The sequence below is a fragment of the Alligator mississippiensis genome, chromosome 2 (assembly GCF_030867095.1).
Source record: "Alligator mississippiensis isolate rAllMis1 chromosome 2, rAllMis1, whole genome shotgun sequence".
Taxonomy (NCBI): Eukaryota; Metazoa; Chordata; order Crocodylia; family Alligatoridae; genus Alligator; species Alligator mississippiensis.
The window spans coordinates 163,382,275-163,399,331 of record NC_081825.1 but is presented as its reverse complement, the minus strand read 5'-3'; the positions used below and the strand labels follow the sequence as shown (position 1 = coordinate 163,399,331).

At 42.3% G+C, this 17,057-nt stretch overlaps 1 protein-coding gene across 2 annotated transcripts in view; it reads left to right on the top strand.

The window, feature by feature from the left end:
- Window positions 1-16,290, top strand: part of LOC102558797 (sodium/hydrogen exchanger 9B2) — a 29,701-nt gene extending 13,411 nt beyond the window's left edge. For both annotated transcript variants that reach the window (XM_019488048.2, XM_006272724.4), the window contains 5 exons: window positions 4,739-4,845; window positions 6,680-6,829; window positions 9,510-9,618; window positions 10,365-10,501; window positions 13,474-16,290. In XM_019488048.2, coding sequence (XP_019343593.1) covers window positions 4,739-4,845; window positions 6,680-6,829; window positions 9,510-9,618; window positions 10,365-10,501; window positions 13,474-13,710 — 740 coding nt within the window. In that variant the 3' untranslated portion in view covers window positions 13,711-16,290. The remainder of the gene's footprint in view (window positions 1-4,738; window positions 4,846-6,679; window positions 6,830-9,509; window positions 9,619-10,364; window positions 10,502-13,473) is intronic.
- Window positions 16,291-17,057: the final 767 nt, after the last annotated feature.

Here is a 17,057-nt window from a genome sequence, read left to right as displayed (position 1 = left end):
GACACATTTAGAAATGTTTTAAGGAATCTATTGTCTACTGTGATGGAATTGTTATAAATTAATTTGATGAATCAAAAGGAGTTTTGATGGATGCTGGTAACTCCAACAGTGGAGTGAAATTTCCCATATGCAGAGGAGCCTGCACAAGGCATTCCCAGTTTTGAGGTTTTTGTGCTATACAGCCTTAATAGATTAACTCCCCCAGCTTGACACTCACCCAGCTGCTGTGGCTGGACCCCATTACACTACATCTCTCTGACATGCTTTCTTGATCTAAAGGTACCAGATGGTCTCTATATTCACCAAGATTATGGTGCTAAACAGGTACTTTTATATACAGGAAAACATGTTTACATGATGCTGATGATTGGGAGATCTGAGTTTTTCTCCCAACACACTTGCCCTTGGTATCCTTCATCAAGGTGCTTAGATTAAGGTGCTTCATCAAGGTGCATCAGTATTTCTTGTGGATTTGTGATGACCAGGGATTCTGGTTTTCCCTGGTATAAAATCGCAAATTCTCTGATAAAAGAGATCACAAATTCTCTAATAAACACCCCCCCCCCAATCCGTTATTAAAATGAAAGGCTCCCCACAGACCCCCCTGCCCTGCTTGTGCCTCTCATTTCCCCACCCCCCCACACTGGTCCCACAGCCTTGCTGGTGTCCCTCACCCCCCACCCACAGCCCCTCCTTATTTAGCCTGGCTGGAGGGGGCCCCCAGTTGCCAGGGTTATGGACCTGGGTCCACAGCCCCTGCCACACCCCCCTGCTGCAGGGGCGGGGAGGGAGCGGCTGGCTCCCCACCACAGCACACACTCCCGAAGGGGACAGGGGGGACCTGAACCCCCCAGATCTGTGAGCAGGGCAGGCACGGGCTGCAGGCATGGACTCCCACCCTGGTGCCCTCCCCCGGGGCCTCCACACCCTGGCAGGCACAACCCGGCATGGCAGGGCACAGCAGGGCTGCGTGGAGAAGCTACTCACTGCTGAGAGTTCTGCTGCCTTGGCAATGCACCTCCTGCATGCAGGAATGCTTTGAGGGCAGCAGTGCAGGGTTGCACCCCTCAAAGCAGCCCCATGGACAGCAGGTGCACCGCCAGGGCAGCGGGGAGCTCGCAGCAGCAAGCAGCTTCTCCGCACAGCCCTGCTGTACCCTGCCATGCCAGGTCATGCCCACTGGGCTGCAGAGGACCTGGGGGAGGGCAGCAGGGCGGGAGCCCGCATCTGCAGCCCATGCCTGCCCTGTGCACAGATCTGGGGGGCACAAGTCCTCCCAGCCCCCCTTGGGAGTGTGCGCTGTGGCAGGGAGCCAGCCCCCGCCCCCCTGACAAACCACCTGGGGCCCTGTCCCACTCCCTGCTGGTGCCCTGCAGCTGTACATTGCAGCCCGGGACCCCAAGCCCCACACACTCTCCTGGCTGGACAGCAGTCCCAGCCCTAGCCAGCTCCCTCCCTCCCTCCCTATGGGGGACTCAATCTCCACCCCCCCCCCCAATTATCTGTGGGAGCTGCTCTCCATACTGCCTGGGGCCATGTGCATGTAAATGTATGTGGCTCCCCCTGCCTCACTGCTCTCCTCCTGTTCCCTCCCAGCTCCCTGCAGGCTGTCAGAGCTCTGCCAGCCTGCAGAGAACTCATTGCAAAACTGGAAAATGTGCAGGTTCCTCCAGTAAAACAAGAAATCCGCATTTGCCTCCAGCAAAAGGTAAAATCAGCTGTTTACTCCCATTTTTCTGTGGCAAACAGAAAACGCAAATCCCTGGTGATGACTGAGTAAATGGAAACAAAATAATTCACCAGCATTTCCAACTTCTGTGTTCTCACTGTTCATGTGAAGTAGATTCTGCTGGACAAATATCTATAATCTAGCTTTCCTTCATAGATTTCATAGACATTTGGGCTGGAAGGAACCGCGGAAGATCATCAAGTCCAGCCCTCTGCTCCAGGGGCAGGAAGTCAGCAGGGATCATAAGATCCCAGCAAGATAAGCATCCAAATGTGTCTTGAAGGCGTTCAAAGCGGGTGCTTGAACCGCCTCCGGTGGCAGTCTATTCCAAACCTTGGGGCTCAGACAGTGAAGAAGCTCTTTCTTATGTCCAGCCTGAATCGGTGGCGATGGAGTTTGTGACCATTCGATCTTGTCATCCCTTGGGGCGCTCTGGTGAACAGACGTTCCCCCAGATCCTGATGAGCACCCCTGATAAACTTATAGGTGGCTACCAGAGCACCCAAACCTGCACTTTTCCAGGCTGTAGAGCCCCATGGCTCTTTAGCCTTAAGCTAAATTTTTATGGGAAAAATATTACAATTGATTAAAACAGGAGAAAACTAACCAGGTGTTAGTAGTTCTGTTCTTTGAAAGCTCCTCTCACTCTCTAAGGGGAAGTTTTTTAGAGGAATGCTAATTGAAGCTCATAGGCAGACAAAATTATTTGGGTGAATCTGATATCTTTTATTAGACCAACTTAAATAGTTGGAAAAAAAATTTTAAGCAAGCTTTCGGGTTCAAAAACCCTTCATCAGGCTGAGGAAGTTTCAGCAGTTGGTGTGCGCTCTTCCTGGATGGAATGAAAAGTAAAGAAGCCAGAGGCTGGGCTGGTATGCATACAAGACAGGCAGTCAGTGAAGATGTAAATTGAGGAGTCAGTGGGTGAGAGACAGGCTGGGTGGTGGGGGTAGAAAAGGGGAATGAATAGTGGAGAGGTACCTGGGGAGTCAGTTGTCAGGCAGGTTATAATGTGTCATAAATGCAATGTCTATATTTAGTCCAGGATTTTTAGTATCCAGGAGATTGATGAAGTGGAGTTTGTAGGCTCATCTCTGAGAAGTGTTTTGTAAGTTCCCTTTGAGGATTAGAACTGAGAGATTGGAGAGAGAGTGGCCCTCCTGTGAGAAATGTGCCCCCACAGATAATTGGGTATTCTTGTCTTTGATAGATTTCTGGTGTGCGTTCATTCTGGTGCACAGTTGTTGTTTGGTCTCTCCTACGTATTTTCCATCAGGGCATTTGGTGCACTGGATGAGATATATTACATTTCTGGAGGTGCATCTGTAAGATCTGGGAACATTGATGGCTCTGTTGTGGGGTGTAGTAATAGTGGGGGTGGTGGAGATGTGTTGGCAGGTTTTGCATTTCTGTCATAGCATGGTCTGGATCCATTGGGTGTGTTCTGGGCTTGAGGAAGGTTGCTTCTGGTGATGAGGTAAGCGAAGTTCAGTGCTTGTTTGAAGGCTAAGATGGGTGCCTCTGGGAAGATCTCTTTCTAGAACGGGTTGCAATTGTTTGAGGATTTTCTGTATGGGTTTGAGGGAGGGGTGATATGTCATCACCAACGGTGTGCAATTTGTGGGGGGTTTTCTTCTGTACTGCAGCAATTCTTCACATGGTATCCGGGTGGCTCTTTCAAACGTGTAATCTATCTCTCTGGAGGAGTGTCCTTGTTGGGTAAAAACCTTTTTAAGATTGGTGAGGTGTCTGAGGGCTTGCTTGTATATTGCAGCTTTTTTAGTGTGTTTAGGGTGATTGCTGGTTCTGTGCAGATATGTATGTTGGTCTGTGGGTTTCTTGTATAACATGGTCTGTATTTTATCATTCTGGATACTGATCATCGTGTCTAAAGAGGAGATGTTGGTGCTGGAATATTCAAGAGAAAGTTGGATGGAAGTATGGTGAGATTGAAGCTCGTAGTAGTCATTTTTATCAGTGAGAATTTTATGAACAGCTTTTCTTACTTTTGAGTGCTGATGATAGGTTAAGGATGGCTTTCACCAGTCATCTCCTATAAATACGGCATACGTTTCCTTCATCTCTCAAGAAAATATTGGAAATTAAATTGTTTTAAGTAATTCTTCACAAACTGAACTAATCTGTTTCAGAAAATGCTTGTCACTTTTCACGTGTGAACTATATCATTCCCTTCCCCCCTCCCTCTGCCTCCCACTCCTCTCCAAACCCCCCCCCCCAAAAAAAAAACCACCCCAAAACCACATGAGGAATAAAGTCTCCATCTTCTCAGGTTTCCAGATACTTTCTTACCCATAGCAGCCACATATGAGAGGCAGAATGTTGCCTTGCAACAGCATAGACCTTAACGATTTATGGAGACATCAAGTACTAATACTGCAGATTATGGGGCATCTGTGAGAGAACACCTTGATTGTGAGCTCTTCCCTAGTCTTCTGTTGGTAGTGTTCCTAGACAGGAGCTGCACTGCCATAGTTGTCTCCACTCAGTACTCTACTTCTTATTTAGAAATACAAATGGAGAAATCAGTTCTGCCAATGGCAGTGTGAATTTCCACACTGACTTCTACCCAGGGTCCTAAACAGAGCCTAGTATGCTGAAAAGCTCCTGCTCTACAGCTTTGCTCCTGCCTTGGACTTGCTATACCCTAGAGAAAACGCCAAAATCTCAACTGCTTTTTATTTAAGTGGATGGATGTCTTCAGTTATGAGGAGAAAGCATGCAACATACTCACTACTTCCATCCACCTACATGGTCTCTGCATCCCTGTATTCCCTCAGTGGAGAGGAAAGGAACCTCTCCCCATGTAGTTCAAAATGCAGGATTACTTTGAATGTGGGATTACATCAAGCCCTATATATTTTTCTCCCAAATGTGGGTAGGGCTGCTTTCCTATATTTTGTATTGGGGATAGTGGCTAGGGAGTGGCATGAAAGATCCTGAATATGAATGCTTTCATCTCTAAACCCTCTTCTCATGATTTGTGACCAGGTTCCACTCTTTACAGTGTCCTACGAGGGGTGCTAGAGGTTGCAGTTGGAATAGCAGCTGGTGGGCTTCTAGGAATTTTTATTCGATATTTTCCAAGCAGTGATCAGGTGAGTGGGGGGGTCACCTGAGGTGCATGTAATTCCCTTGCTATGAGTGGAGAATTATTAGCAGAAGAACTAAATGATCCACTTCCTAATTCAAAGTGAGAACATGTATGACTTTATTGAGAATGATGTGTCTAGCACCAGCAGTTTGTAGAGTTTGAATCTCATGAAGGGTTTATTCTTCATTATAATAAGTAATGTGTTTTCTGTGATGGTAAAATTGTGCAGTTTCCTAAACCTCTAATGTGCTAGGATTTTAGATCTTTAGTCACCAGTCCTACTCTCATTAACAGTGGCTACAGGCAGTCCTCGACTTAAGACGTTTCGAGTTACAGTGAACAGCACTTAGACATTTATAAATTGACACCCCATTTCAACTTTCTGATATCAGTTTCTACTTTATGACGTTTGATCCGACGCAGTGCTACACCAGCAAACAAGTTATCTACGTTGCCCATTTCCCTGGAGAACATCTGTCCAAACTTTCTTGGACACTTTCTTTAAGAAAGCAGACAAGACTCCAGAAAAACCTGCAGCCAAGACTTCTGAGAAGACTCCAGCGAAGAGCCCTTCAAAAAGTCCAACCAAGAGCCCTTCAAAAAGTCCAGGAAAATCACCTCAAAGAAGTCCTTCCAAACCAATATGATTGTTGTTTACAATAAATACATTAATGTATCTATATTACTCATCTCTAATTGATTGAGTACAAAATTCTGGGTTATTTTTGGTGAAAATAGGGTATCAGCCTTGGTTCAGGAACCAATTCCCCATTTATAACATTGTTCCTATGGGAAAATCAGTTCCGATTTACAATGTTTCAACTTAAGACAGTTTTCAGGAACCAATTGTGTCGTAAATCCGAGAACTGCCTGTATTTTCACTTAATAGGAATAGAAATTGATCCCTGTTTTGTCAGTAAAGGAAGCATCAATTAGATTGATGTTTTTCACATGCACATTATTATCAGATGCCTGCAGTGGGCACAATGGGTTGAACTAAAAGCAGAATGACAGTGCTCTTTACCTTGAGTTTTGGAGTTTAACTAATTGTTCATGGCCATAATACTTCTTTAACATTCATTAGTTGTACATAGTTCTTTCCTTCAACAGCCCCTTCCAAGATTACCTGATGTTGAATGACATGTGACCGCTGTAACTGGCTCCAAGATGTGGTTAAGTAGGCAGAAACCTGGATATGAGATTATATGAAATATTCTAAAACATTCTCAGTGAAATCCCAGGACAATCAAAGCTAATTTTAAAGCTCCCGTTAACTTCCAGTAGAGCCAGCATGAAGAATGTATTACAGAAGCAACCATTTAATTAAATAAGCCAGTCCTAGAACTTGAGGCATGAAAGAGACCCCCCAGAAGTTATCTAATCCATCTCTATGCTCAGAGGCAAGACTAAATGCACCAAGACAGTCCCTAACAAACGTACGTCATGTTCTTAAAAGCCTCCAATGACGGATTTCACAGCCTCCCTCCATAAATTGTTTTAGTGCTCAGAGGTCAACAAGGTTGTTTGTATAGAACTTCATGTTTTGCATTCCATGATACAAAAAACACTTTGCATAGAGCTTTCTAAGGGACAGAAGACAAGAAACAGTGAACATGTGGAATTTTAATTCTACTGAAACTAATAAAAAAAAATAGTAAAAAAATAATAGCCTTCCTCCCTGCAAACTGATTTTTCTATCTTGATGCATTTTCTATGGATGTGTAATGTAAGTTAGAGAGGATTTTTTTTTGCGGGGGGTGGGGTGGGGGAGGCAGTTCTTTCTCTTTCTCCACCTTTACATGAAAATGTCCTATTTTAATTCCCTCCCTTGGCTCTAGACATCTATTTCATGGAAGAGAGGATACTTCATATTGGGTCTGTCCATGTTTGCTGTTTTTGGCAGTATACACTTTGGTTTCCCTGGATCCGGTGGCCTCTGCACCTTGGTCATGGCCTTCGTTGCAGGTCTGGGATGGTCCAATGAAAAGGTGAATGCTTAAATAGTTATACATGTCTCATGCCCAACAGAAACTGCTTTAAATGCATGGGACAGACAGATTGCGATATTAGATGTGTTACTTGAAATCTCAAAATAGCAGAAGTAATGGAGGAAACCTGTAGAATCCTTCAGCTGCAGAACTTTAAAGGTTTAAGGGATGCATTGGCTTAAATACTGATCTGTTTTAATGTTGATATTATCAATAAGTTTTAACATTTTGTATGTCAGAGGTATATAATGTGAAAGATTGTGTGTGGGTATTCCACAACTCTGGGTCTCCTTCACTGCCACACAGAAAACAGAGACAGAGAAAACCTTACTTAGATACAAAATCTTTGCCAGCAGTGTTTAAGTAACAAGTCTCTGCATAGGTAAACATAAACAGACTGGGTTTTAGTGTTTTCTTCAGCAGATTCATGATAGCACATTTTCCCTTTAGCAAGTTATCATATATGACATCAAATTTCTTTAGAGAGAAAACAAGCAAAGGACCGAGCAGGACAGGCACATTTTCACCCTGTTTGTCAGCAGGGAAATAATTACTGAATTATTAGTTCATTAATTATTTATTCGGTTAATTAGTTAAACATCAGTTTATACAGCAATACTGTCTCTCTAAAATTGTTATGCTGTGAAGTCTAAACCAGCTACATCTGTGTCTTGGAAATCCAGGTTTCCTTTTAAAAAAAATCAATGTTGCAATATAACACATGCATAGATGGACTTGAAACAGTTTATCAGTGAAGTATGAGCCAAAAATGAAACTAGAGAGAGCAGGCTTTTTGTTACACTGTACACAATGATTCAGGAGCCCTGCAAGCAAGTGAAATTTATGTGTACGTGAGATTATTTTCCCCAGTATATATTCTCCTGTGGGTCTGGTGTAGCAGTAAATATTGATAATAGGAGGGGGATGGTTTGTGCTGGGCATTGTACAAACATAAATGAGAGACAGTCTACCCCAGGGTTAGGATTTGGGAAATCGAAGACTTTGGGAGGTTTTGATTTATGATGTTTCTGAATCGGTCTGTGGAAAGGGAAGAAATTCTTACAAGCAGACACCTGTTAAGACAAAAAGCAGGGAATTTGGCCCTCTACTTCAGCTTAGGTGTGGCAGCACCAAGATCCACACACAGGATAACTTGCCTTACCCAGAGGCAGGGAAAATTAGTATACATGGAGCTTTCTATAACTATGATTAGACTGTTTCTAGTATCACAAGCAAGCTCATTTAAAGAGAGAGAGGTACATGGAAAAATATTACCTGCCACCACACACATGATCATTCTGGTGGGACAGTGGCAGCCAGAAGTCCCTTCTGGCCCCATGCATGCCACTGTCCTGAGCACCTGACTGCTTTGTTATGCCTCTGGTTGAGCAATACCAAACCATGAAAATCTCCCTTACTGTTCCTTGCAAAAATAAGTTCTTAAAGGCTGTTCACAGAGCTGAGAACATCATGCGCTTTATTAAAGCAGTTACGTTGGGAGTAACCAACATGGAAGAACATTAGCTTCTGTTAGATACTTCTTTCTTTAAAACTAAAGGACAAAATTAATAGGGGGAAATACTCTAAAATGTCCAAGATTCTAATGTTGTCAAATAAAGGAAAAAAGTAAAAAAACGTTGATTAGTTTTCACTGTATTTTCTAACAGGCAGCTCAGTCTTTTACAATGCTCATTATCCTTTAGTCTGTTGCTTCATTGGGGTGGAATATGTACCCAGTACTTCATAGACAAATCCCAAAAAGAACAGTGTAGTTATCATGGGTTTCTACCCTCTATAGTTGAGCTGCTAACCATGATCATTACATTTCTATTTCTGACATGCCATCAGTGTCATTGCCTGAAAAACAGTTTAAAAGTCTATAATCTGCAGCTGGCCTTTTAATATAAAATATAGCTGAATAAAAAAATATGGAATGCTCTGTTTATATCTTCATATCTGTGTGGTAACTGCATTCTTTAAGGCAGCAACTGTGTTCAGAAAAAAAATTATAGATGTGAAGTTTAAGCAATGGGTAAAAACGGTCTTTGTATGAATAGAGTATCTTTCATTGAAGGAGTTCAACATGCTTTACTAAAATGAGATTTTCAAAAATCAGCCAGCAGTGGCTTAGCTTTGCTCCCATTAAAGTCAGAACTCCTGCTGAGCTTAATTAGCAGGGGAAAATTTAAGCCACCAGTGAACGCATTTGATACCCCACTTATATAAGTGGTGGCATCCCCTTTTGATAGATAAACAGAGGATCAAGCTTAAGTTGTTTGCGGAAGGTCACCCAGTAAGTCAGTGGCAGAGATCGATACAATTTTTTAATTCAGCAGTTCTGGGACCCACTGCCCTTCTGTTGCCAACCAGGCCACACTGCCTCATTCTTAGGTTTAAAGCGTGTATTCCTAAATTCAGTTAGACAGATGTTTCCATATACAGTGGTTCTTCTACTTACAAACAACTTGAGGAGTGTTCATACACCAACGATGTTATCCGCTTGCTTGAAAAAGCAGCTATTCATTACTAACAGTATTATGCCCTTCTAAGAGTGCATGTTGTAAGTTTGGGATTTGATGGTGGGTTTTTTTATTTTGTTTTGTTTTTTGTGATAAATAAAATGTTGAGGCTACGTGAACCAATTTTTGTAAATTACAGATTGTTTCTCTTTTCCTTACAGAAAGCAGTAGAAAAAATTATTGCAGTTGGCTGGGACATCTTTCAACCCTTTCTTTTTGGTTTAATTGGAGCAGAAATATCTGTTATGTCTCTCAGACCTGAAACTGTTGGTAAGACCAGTTATTTTGCTCAGTGTCCTTTCTGCCATAAGATGCTCTTCCAAACAGCCATGGTGACCATTATTCCCTAGGTTATGCCTCATATCTACAAACTTGTATCCTTCATTTTATGTGCATCAGACATTTGTCTAGGATATTTTAGGATCAGAAAATCTGGTGTATGTGTAGAAGGCCCTTGTGGTCCCTCCAGTGTTGTGATTCTGTGATTGTAACAAACATTCTCCTGCGCCCCTGATTTGTGGAATGGAAGGTTGGAAATATAACCATTTCTTCAAATTCTGAAAAAAGTTTTCCTATTGGTATTGTAGATAGAATTATAAGTAAAGTCATACATTATGTAGCTGATCCTGTACTCTTAACCAAGACAAACTTCTTATTTCCTTCAGTGGGAGTTTTACTTGAATTACAGAATACTTAGTGTGCTGAAAATATAATTTGTACAAATGCACAATTGCTTATTTTAAGTGATTATTAATCTATCAGAGTAACTTCTTGAATAGCCACTGCCCTGATTCTGATGTATTTCCTCCACAGCCTAATCAACAATCACTGACAATCTGTAGTTCTGTAAAATACATTGAACCACCTGGAATGGATTAATTTCTAATATTCTTTGTATCACAATTCTTTGTATGTAAATAAACAAACAAACAAAAAGCAAAATCATTAATCTAAAGATTTAAAAAACATACCTTTCTTAAGAGTGCTAGCTAAGTTTGTTTTTGTTTCCACCATAGGGCTCTGTATTGCTACACTGGGTGTTGCGTTAGTTGTACGAGTCATGGCTACGTTTCTGATGGTATCTTTTGCCGGATTTAACTTCAAGGAGAAAATATTTGTTTCATTGGCATGGATCCCCAAAGCCACCGTCCAGGTAAAAAATGCAGGTGGTAGAAATGTAGTATTGAGGACACCAGATTTGACTCTTCCCCTCGCACCAGTTGTATACCAATCTGAACGCATTGACTTCAGCAGAGTTTCCCCTGATTTGCACAGGTGTAAGTGGGAGGAGGGTCAGGCCCATTATTTCTTCTGTGTGGTTCTTTGTAATGGTAAATTCTGGGTTTCTGTGTTTTCTTCTTTTTTTTTTTTTTTGTTGAAACCAGTACAGTACAGTTCTAGTGCTTCAGAGTAATGGGCGTAATAGCCATAAACTTTGCTGCTGCCCACAACATGTGGAAACCTTACCAGAGCCTCCTAAGGACAGCAGTTTAATCAAAATTACTTGAATATACAAATATTCTCTCATTTTTTAATCTCAGTGTGAGCAATCCTAAAATACCACCACTTTATTTTATTTTCTCTGGAAGATTTAATGTGCTATCATAGAGCTTCTTTTCCTCTGTGATATACATGTACACCCTGTTTGAAGTGAATGGAGGGCTTTACTGGAAAAGGGACAACTCATGTCATTGCTCTTGAACATGGGTCTCTGATGAACTGCTCATTTTGCAAATAGAAATTAATAACTAGAAAAGTAAAATACTGAATTGACAGAATTCCTTATATAAATAGTCAAAAGAAAGTTTAAGAAATGGCTTCTGTCATTGGTGAAATATTTCCCTTAAAATGAAGAGTAGCCCTGCCAACCGTGACCTCGCATTGTCGGCCCACGTTCATCTTGGAGTCAATGATGACTCCAAGATCCCTTTCTGCCTCCGTGCTCTCAAGAAGGGAGTTTCCCATCTTATAAGTGTGCTGCTGGTTACCACTGCCCAAGGACTTCAGCAAGGATGTGTTCAAGGACCTTATCATGCATCCACAGGTGCATCTCAAGTAGGGCCAAGGAGGTGATCCTCCCCCTCTACGTGACACTGGTCAGGCCACAACTGGAGTACTGTGTTCAGTTCTGGGCACCCCACTTCAAGAGGGATGTGGACAACATTGAGAGGGTCCAGAGGAGGGCCACCCGCATGATCCGGGGACAGCAGGGCAGAGCCTACAATGAGAGGCTACGGGACCTGAACCTGTTCAGCCTTTGCAAGAGAAGGCTGAGGGGGGACCTTGTGACCATCTATAAACTCACTAGGGGGGGACCAGAAGGGTGTGGGGGAGACCTTGTTTCCCCCAGCGCCCTCCGGGTTAACAAGGAATAACGGCCACAAGTTGTTGGAGAGTAGGTTTAGATTGGACATCCGTAAGAACTACTTCCCAGTTAGGGCAACTAGGATCTGGAACCAACTTCCAAGGGAAGTGGTGCTGGCTCCTACCCTGGGGGTCTTTAAGAAGCGGCTCGATGCCTACCTGGCTGGGGTCATTTGAGCCCAGTTTTCCTCCTGCCAAGGCAGGGGGTCGAACTTGAAGATCTACAAGGTCCCTTCCGACCCTACTTCTATGATTCTATGATTCTAAGAAAGTCAAAGAAGGGAGCAGATGAAGTTAGGTGACTGGCTGGTCTGTAGGCTTGCCTGAAACAATTGTCTCCTTGATCCATTAGGTTTCTTTTCAGTCTTTCATTCTGCTGGTTTCCTACCTCAAAAAAAGAGACATGCAGATAGCTCAGAAGTCAGCCCTGGATTCCTCTCAGAGCTGCTTTGGCAATCTTAGCCCTCTTTCATCTGCCCTTTAAAAGTGAAAGTGGGTAGTGACTGCCTGGGAGTAACAGCAGAGCTATGCAAAATATATATTTGGGCCTGACCTTGAACTTGGCTGTAGCTTTCTAGGCAGCCAGTGAGCAAGTTATCAAACAAGGGAACCTGCACCTCTCCTTCCCTTTCCAAAGGGTTTGGATGTCACGAGAAAAGTGTGACCATCTCTCAACACTGCTGAGGGGGTGAAATGAACCATTTTCCAGAGGAGACCCCAAACTAAAAAGCATAAAAGTATAAAAATTCTATTTGACAAATATAATTTTGGATTTAAAAAAGTCTGAGGCTGTATTTTCCATTCACATATAAGGCACATCTTAAATAATGAGGTTAATTATTTTGTGCTAAACTGTTGTAAGATAAGCTACATCTGCTGAGATGACATGCACAGGAGCTGCATCCAATTTAAAATCCATTTTTTGACAGTGTACCAGGGAAACAGTTGACTGTCAGCCAAACTGCCTTGGCTGACAGCTCCCCTTGAGTGAAGTTTCCAGGGCAAAGCTGCCCCTTTAGAGGAGGCATTAGCAACTTTTTGGAGCAAGGGGCTGCTTTAGCAGAGTTTAGCTTTAAGCTTGAGTTACTTGCAGCCCAGTTGGCACCACAGCTGCAGTGACCACTGCATGGACAAAGTCCTCACAGAAGCCCCCTGCCACAAAAATGATGCAGAAGCCCTCTGTCTCTGCAGCTGGATATAATGGCTTCACAAGCCAGGTTCATGCTGCAACCTTAAGTTGCCAATCCCTGCTTTAGCGGACCTTCCTCTATGGAGTATGTAATGCCCAGAGATGAGATGAGCTCATTTTGTTCCTCTAGGATTATTGTAAGATTGTCTGAGTTTTCAAAAGTCCCAAATGACTGACTACCTCAAAGGGCAGGTTCTTGATGCTTTTTGAAAATAAAGAGTGGAGTGTGGAGCTGAGCACCTAGTTACTATAGCATCCAAAAGTCACTAGTTGATTTAAAAATGTAGGCCCATCTCTTTAATCACACCAGAAATGGACTAATGTAGATGCCCAGCAACAGTTTCTACAGAATCCCTCTTGGTTGAAGCAGCTCTCAGTGAAGCAGAGACTGAGGGCTGTCCTTAGACAAGCGTGATTATAACCATCCATCCTATATGTAGTGGTAGAACCTAAGTGGCTGGGTATGTTAAAAGTGAAGAAAGAGAAAACCATCCAGGACTCCAAGAGTGTGTCTTCGCATGCAGCTGGTCATAACAGGAATGACATGGAATGGTACTTTTCTTTCTCTACAGGCTGCAATAGGTTCCCTTGCCCTAGATACTGCAAGGGCACAGCAGGATGAACAGCTGGAAAAATATGGCATGGATGTGCTGACAATAGCATTCCTCGCAATCCTGATCACAGCTCCCACTGGAGCCCTAGGTATTGGCCTGGCAGGGCCCAAACTTCTGCAGAAGGCTCAAACAAAGAGTGGGGAAGAGGAGGACAGTGATGCAGGAAAAGAAGATATAGAAGCTCCTGGGCCATAGTAGGAATGTATGGAATGGTATGGTATAATGGTCTCACAAGGGCTGCCGCTGCTGTTTAGGAAAAGCAGCATTTGTATAATTTGTAAAAAAACTACTTTACCAGTCAGTTACTGGTCCTACTTGACCAGCATGCCTGGTACTTTTATAAAATATTTTAAACTGTTGATGGAACCTTATGAGAAAAAAAATGAACTAAACATAGAACTGCCATAAACATAGGATGGCCTGAGGATAACTGATGGGATAGAGGAGTCATTAATTAACTGTTAATGGGAGGGTGTAGGTGTGAGCCCTGAAAAGGAGTAGTAATTTTTCTACCTTTTTCTCCCTGGATCTTCAAACCTGCCTTTTATGATCCACTGAAATAGTATACACACCTTTGTAGCTGCAAGGAATCAGAGCTAGACAGCAGGTGGTTTTGGGCTGTTAGAGGGGTGGGTGCAAGTGTAGTGTTGATTGCCTGGTGTTATCTGGTCTTGGGGATGGACAAAGTTTCTTAAAGGTGGGGTGGCACCTGCTGGGCATATTTGACTCTCTGAACCTCCCCCCTCAAAACCCATTACGTATCTCTAAGGCTGCACCTGTCCTCAGCTCCTGTTGCTGCCAGAGTGCCTACTGACTTTTTTTTCCTCAATCCATGAGATGCAGCCCAGCTGGGTATCCCCTGATGACCTACTCAGGGCTTGTACCTAACAGACTTACAAATTATGGTCTGTAAATGGTACTTTCTACATCTACTCTTTTATATTCTATCAAGGTAAAATACTATTTATTTAAATTGGAGGGTCAGTATCTTAACTGTCCTTACCTTCCTCTGAAAAATGAAATATGGACCAGTTTAATAGGTGATTGCTAATCAAGTGGACAGTAGTGTAAATCACAAGTTGTCAATTGGGGGTACGCATACCCCCAGGGGCACTTGGGAGGGTCCTAAGAGGTATGTGCAGGTGGGGACAGGAGGCAGGGATGAGGAGGGCAGCGGTGCCTCTCTGTGGGCCACACAGAGGGGTGGGGGAGGCTTGTATGCGATGGTTGCTGCTGCTTCCCACCACTCCAGCCACACACCACCCTCCCCCCCCCGGCTCCGTGTCCAGCTGTGTGTCACCCCACAGGCTCCGCGTCTGACTGCACACCACCTCCCCCCCAGCTCCGTGTCCAGCCTCCAGGGGTACACCTACTAAAAAAGGTTGAAAGTGGCCTGTCAGATTCAAGCATTGTGTATTTTTCTCCTGTGCTTGATACAGAAGATAAGCAATTAGAATTTTAAATGAGTATTGCTAAAAATGAAGTGCTGGCATATTATTGGCTGATGATCTGGGATGGAAGATGGCCTTTGCTGAACCAAAACTATTCTGGAAAAAGTTAAAGTTCTAAGTGGATGTACCTGGAGACAACAGTATCTATTCTTATCACTTTTTTATTTTTTTAATAAGTGAGGCACATACCTATGAAGAATCATAAGCATGGGTGTGATATGCTTCTTTTGAAATACAGGTTCTATCTGGATGGGAAACCATAATCACTAGAACTGTACATCTCAATTCATTCTTTTTCAGAAACATCTCACCAGGGGGAGCAAAAGGCTGAAACATGTTTTTCTTCATTTTCCTTAATGTAACAGCTCGATATATCACTGCTGTAACAAATCTTTCCTGAACAGATTACATTTCCAGGACAGTCTTTTGCAGTTTGCATGTTCCTACCACCACCACCTCTAAAATTAGAAGAAAATTTCTTAACAGTACAACCAGTTTTTACAAAATCAAAGTCAGAATCCATTCCTGCCTCAGGACTTGCCACCAGCTTAAGCTTTCCATTAGAAAATTTGCTTTACTGTCAATACGCCTTTTTCAGTAAAACCATGAAGTGACAAAGGAATTGGCTGTCTGAGAAGCTGTTTCCCTACTCCAGCATAAGGTATGATGCCAATACAGCATCCTTCAGGAAGAGTACTTTTTTTTTTTTTTTTTAAATAAGGGGAGAAGACACTTCTCTCTGAACTCTGTGCAGGTATTCAGCTGCTTGCTGAACTTCATACAACCAATACTGCATTGTTCCTTTACAGCAGTATGTAAAATACCATTTTTCTTTCCCTTAACTCTTGTAGGGTTTTAATAATAATTTTTCCTGTCTCACACCTTTTAATGTTAAAGTTAAAAGGGGAAGAAATAAATATTTTTTTCTTTACAAGAAAGAGACAAAATCATAGTCTTTGCACACTATTACACGTGCACTCTTATCTTCCCCCTTCTGAACAAACCACAACAGCTTTATTAAAAATCATAAAATATTTCTTTTCACCCAAGTTTTGTACAGCTGTTATTTCATCTTCCCCAAGTTACCACACAACACATGTTCTCCTCTTCACCTCCAAACGCCGTGTAAGACTCAGACCATACTGAGTGATTAGAAACAGATGCTTTCTAACTTGGAATGATTAATTGTTACTGTGCTGCATTAGGTAGTATACATGCTGTAGATTTTAGCTGATGGTTATGTTTGTATATTGTGAAAGTTAATGAAAGGAATGAATTATTTTAAAACTGAAAAAATTGAAATAAATATTTATCACACTTGGAAGTTGTTACCAAAGTTTGTAGATATATAATTGATAAAACAAGGATATATAGCTTGTAATTTTATAGTAATGTATGTTGGTGGTCAGAGTTAAGGTTGAACATTTTAGAAGTTGGTAAAAGGAGTGAAACCTAGTTAACGGGTTAAGTTATATAGCAAATTAAATAGCTCTTATTGAGAGACGTTATGCTGAGTTTTAAATGTTAATTCACTTCTAATTAAAGTGTGAAATAAAAATATTTACCCTTCAGTTATAAGTGCAGTCTTGACACAGCCTTAGCTATGGAATTGTTACGTAAGCCTCGGTAAGCCATCACCTTATGTGCACTTGTGTGTATGTAGCAAGCTTCATTGCCATCCTATAACTTGCATTTATCATGCACCTTTGAACCACTTCACTACGTTTTCATTTTATCTCTTCTGGAACCCTTTTGTCAGCATTCTGAATACCCACCAACTACATTTAGTCTGGCATAGCAAACTAATAATTGTTTTTTTTCCCCCTTCCCAGTCCAAGTTGAATATGGAAATTTATCACTGAAACTAAACTGACCTAGGGCAACTATGATAAATCCTGGACAGACAGATTTGAAGTCTCATGGCTATGAAGCTCTAAAACATTAAGGTTATTAAAAACATGTCTTTAGTGAAGATTCTCTGCCTTCCAATGGGAAACACAGCACTTGTTTCTAGCCATGTAACGGTACGGTGTCTCAGATCATAATGGTTATATTTTTTAGGCCTGTGTGAATAGGAAAGTATTCAATTTG